Genomic DNA, 3909 nt, shown 5'->3' with positions numbered 1-3909 from the left:
CAAAAGCTTTGATATGGTTAGCAAATATATGGTGTATATGGTATACGAGAAATGCAAAGATTTCTTAAAGGAGAAGAAGTAAACATTTAAAAGATTAAAACAATGTCATGGAATTAGCTTGTTTGCAAAGTAAACTCAAAACACAGATTGAGTTAACTTATGTCCCAATAGTTAAATACATTATTAACAAAGCATCCATCACACTAATTTATGGTTCATTCAATTTCATACAATAGTCCATTGCTTCAAAGAGATATATCAAGGTCTATATCTGTATCCCATTACAGAAAATGCATCTGCAAACTTCCAACACATAATTAAGATACATTTTGTCTATGGCAGAAGAGAAAAAACTGGAATCTAAAATGTCTATAAACAATAAGGTAATAAACATATATACTCTATTAAGTCATAGAATCAAAGGATCCATCCTTGTCCTTGGATAAAGCTATTCTCTCCAACCATGCTCTTTGGAGCACTTGATGGTTCAGCATGACCATAGTGTTGGTACCTGCAGGAAATAAGTAAACTACATTAGTGTTCTTGACTATAGAAATATTTTACAGATCCTCTCAGACGTCTCTATCCTCTACAGCTAACAGTTGCCATTGACTGCACTGTAGAGGTCAGAGACGCTGAAGAGTATCCGAGTGGTTTGAAAGTATGGTATAGTATTAATTTGAATCAAACATGCATGTTTAAATTTTCAACGGCCGCATTTTACATCTTTCTATGAATATGATTATATGAAAGAAGGATGATTTGGATTACCCTATTTGCAAGAAAGGTTCAGGTTGGCAATCCATGTGATTGGTTTCAGAAGCCTGAAAAAGATAGTTGCCTCCTCCAGCAGCATTAGCAGCAGAATTACTAGAGCTCCACAAACTTTCAATAGCTTTAAGATTAAATCCATCTGATTCAAGCTGAAAAATTTGGTTCCATCAAATTAATGAATAATATTTTGAAAAATCAAAAGACCAAATATAAACATAGTGCAATAATACCTTGAACCTTAGTTGCTTATTTATGTCTCCAAGACGGAGTTCCTGCAAAACTAACGGTTAACAACATATATGTAATTGAATCGTTTTATTTACTGGGTGAGTGCGGTAACTCAGTTGATACGTGCCAGTTGAACTAGACGGTTGTAAGTTAAGGTATGATAATTTTTTACCTTTTTCCTAAGCTCTTCCATTTGTTCAATCATAATTTGTGTCTGCAGATGAAACAAATTTCATATACATGTAACACATAGATAATAGAAAAATCCAAAGGATTTTGTAATAATTTGAAGGTAGGTACCTTCCTGTGCCTAGCTTGTGCTAAAGCTGCTTCAAGCTGTTTCTCAAGGTTTTGTAGCTCTTTTATGTTTAGTGGTCCAAGATCTTCCCCTAGCAGTTGCCTGAAATAACTTCACAATATTAATGCAACCACTCACTAGTACATCATAAACTATGAAATTTGTGATTGTTGAAAATGAGAGAAGAATTGTATAGAAGAAAGGAGCACAGTTAATAAATAAATATATAAATAACCTTTGTGCCTTTTGAAGAGACTCATACTTTGCCTTTAGCTTTGACATCTCTTGGTACCAATTCTACAGATTCATTCAAATTTTTTTCATTAATTCATGTCTCATCAAAAATGAAAAAAAAATATATACCATAAGAAAATTTAATATATACCTGAGTTTCATGTTCATTAACATTATCATTATCATTTTGACAAGTAAAAGAACACTTCTGGTATCTTTCCAGAGTTTTTCCAATGCTGCAAATTAAAAATAAAAAAAATAAAAAAATTATATGATATGATCAACTTTCTTTAATACTAAAAAAAAAAATCATTATATGATATGATCAATTTTTTTTAATAATAAAAAAATGACAGTAAAATAAAGTAGTAAGAAAATATAAATAGTAACATATTTTTTATATAGAAAAAAGCATGTTATTTATGAATTCACTTCATAAAGAATAAAAATGAAGGAAAAAAAAAAACCTTTTTTTACCTCAATGAGCTGTAAATATGCTGGCCAAAGATAATGAATAAATGATATTATTTTATTTTTATAAAATATCAGTGTAACTTTTTTCTGGTAAAATAGTGTAAATTTTTTTTAATCATATATGTATATTATAATTAAACTAGTAGAAAAAAAATGAAAATTGTTAATTAATAAAGTTAAATGTGTGTTAACCATCCAAATCATGACAACTTCCATATAATAATTAAAAACAAAAATCTTGTTGAACCTAACTTACATTTGAAACGTTGGAAACATGTAAATTAAAAAACACATGCTAAATCACAACCTCTATATTATTAATTTGTCAAGAAAAGTATGGTTAATGATTGATATCATAAAACTATAATGTGGAAAAATTAGCTCATCCAATTCATGTATATTATTACCATAACCATATGGTTTATATGAATTTATTATTAAGCTTTAAATAACTAAATAACCATAAATTACATATAATAGGGTGAAAAAATTTATATTATTAATTTAATATTTTTTTTAAAACCCTATGAATCTATCATATCATGATTCATGAAGCAGATTCTTCAAAATAAAAAATTAGTGTAAAAATGAAAAGGAAAAAAAAAAACCAGAAGACAGAATCAAAAGCTGAGTGTAGTTCTTCATATACATGCAGCATTACTCTTGATGAATTGTTGATAAAATAAAAGTGTTTAATTTAGAGAGAAAAAGATAAAGAAACCCTAGATCTTGAAGAATGGTACAAGAAAGTGAAGAAAATAATATAGTAGAATAGATCCTAGTACTTTACCTTACCATGTTCATTTAATTACCATATGATTGGTTTGATCATAAATTTTAAGAAGAAAAATAAAGTGTACTGTTCCATCACAAAGCTGAAAGCATTATCCCAGAATATACATAGAGAGAGTTTGTGGGGTAGAAAAAATATACATGATTTGATGTGAATTCTGAACCCTTCTTCCATATCAGTGTGTGTGGAACCCCCCAAAAATTCATACAAAGCAACAAATAAAAAGGATCCTTTAATTAGGGTAAAAGGTGGGGGGTGTTAAAAGTAAAATCTTGAAGAAAAAAAAAACATGAAATGCAGAAAAACCAGTGGCTATTTTGGTGAAAGAAACTGATTCATTGAAGAAAGTGTGTTGCAGAAAATCAAGAGATCTATAAAGCTATAACAGTGTTTTGTGTATATTGGGATTTGCACCAACAAAAAAGTATGAGAGAGAGAAAGAGAGTGGTCACCCAGAAGGTGAGCTTCCAAACTCAGAGAGTTTTCCACGGCTTGAGAAAATGATAAGAGCGATTTCAGCATCACATAGAACTGAGAGTTCATAGGCTTTCTTGAGTAAGCCATTTCTTCTTTTGGAGAAAGTAACTTGACGGTTGATCTTGTTTTCTATCCTCTTCAGCTCAACTCTCCCTCTACCCATTTTTCTTCTCTCTGCAAAATATAATAACTCTAGAACTTTGTGTATGGTATTCTTTAAATAGTTCTCTCTCTAAGTCAAAAAAAAGTTCCTATCTACCTCATATATTTGATAACATAGTTTGCAACCAATAGTACATCGGTAATATACTTACACGTTCACAATTCGGTTCGATAAATGGTACGAATTCGAATACGCAGTTCATAACTTTAAAAAAATAAGTATCTGAGGGATATATACTAAGTTACCATTATGGTAAGTTGAGCTATAATAAAATAAATAGGCCTCATATTAATAAGTTGAGAAGCTTTATGTAGATTAGTGGTAGTTTAGATGTGATAAAAGAAATATGAGTCATATTTAACAACAGATTAAATTTGACAAACATTTTATGAAATTTTATTTAATCTATATATAATCATAATAAATTTTGAGACATGTATAATAATCTGCCTTCCACGCTCTTAACGA

At 29.5% G+C, this 3909-nt stretch overlaps 1 protein-coding gene across 1 annotated transcript; it reads right to left on the bottom strand.

The window, feature by feature from the left end:
* Positions 1 to 209: 209 nt before the first annotated feature.
* LOC131612068 (agamous-like MADS-box protein MADS3) lies at positions 210 to 3491 on the bottom strand. The gene is made up of 8 exons (XM_058883883.1): positions 3254 to 3491; positions 1686 to 1770; positions 1536 to 1597; positions 1303 to 1402; positions 1175 to 1216; positions 1005 to 1046; positions 772 to 923; positions 210 to 511 (listed from the first exon to the last, which is right to left on the bottom strand). Exons 1-8 carry the CDS (start codon positions 3439 to 3441, stop codon positions 418 to 420), a joined length of 765 nt encoding a protein of 254 aa, XP_058739866.1. The 5' UTR covers positions 3442 to 3491; the 3' UTR covers positions 210 to 417.
* Positions 3492 to 3909: the final 418 nt, after the last annotated feature.

The sequence above is a fragment of the Vicia villosa genome, linkage group LG6 (assembly GCF_029867415.1).
Source record: "Vicia villosa cultivar HV-30 ecotype Madison, WI linkage group LG6, Vvil1.0, whole genome shotgun sequence".
Classification (NCBI taxonomy): domain Eukaryota; kingdom Viridiplantae; phylum Streptophyta; class Magnoliopsida; order Fabales; family Fabaceae; genus Vicia; species Vicia villosa.
Note: the sequence above shows the minus strand (reverse complement) of the source record. Positions and strands in the feature narration are given on the sequence as shown.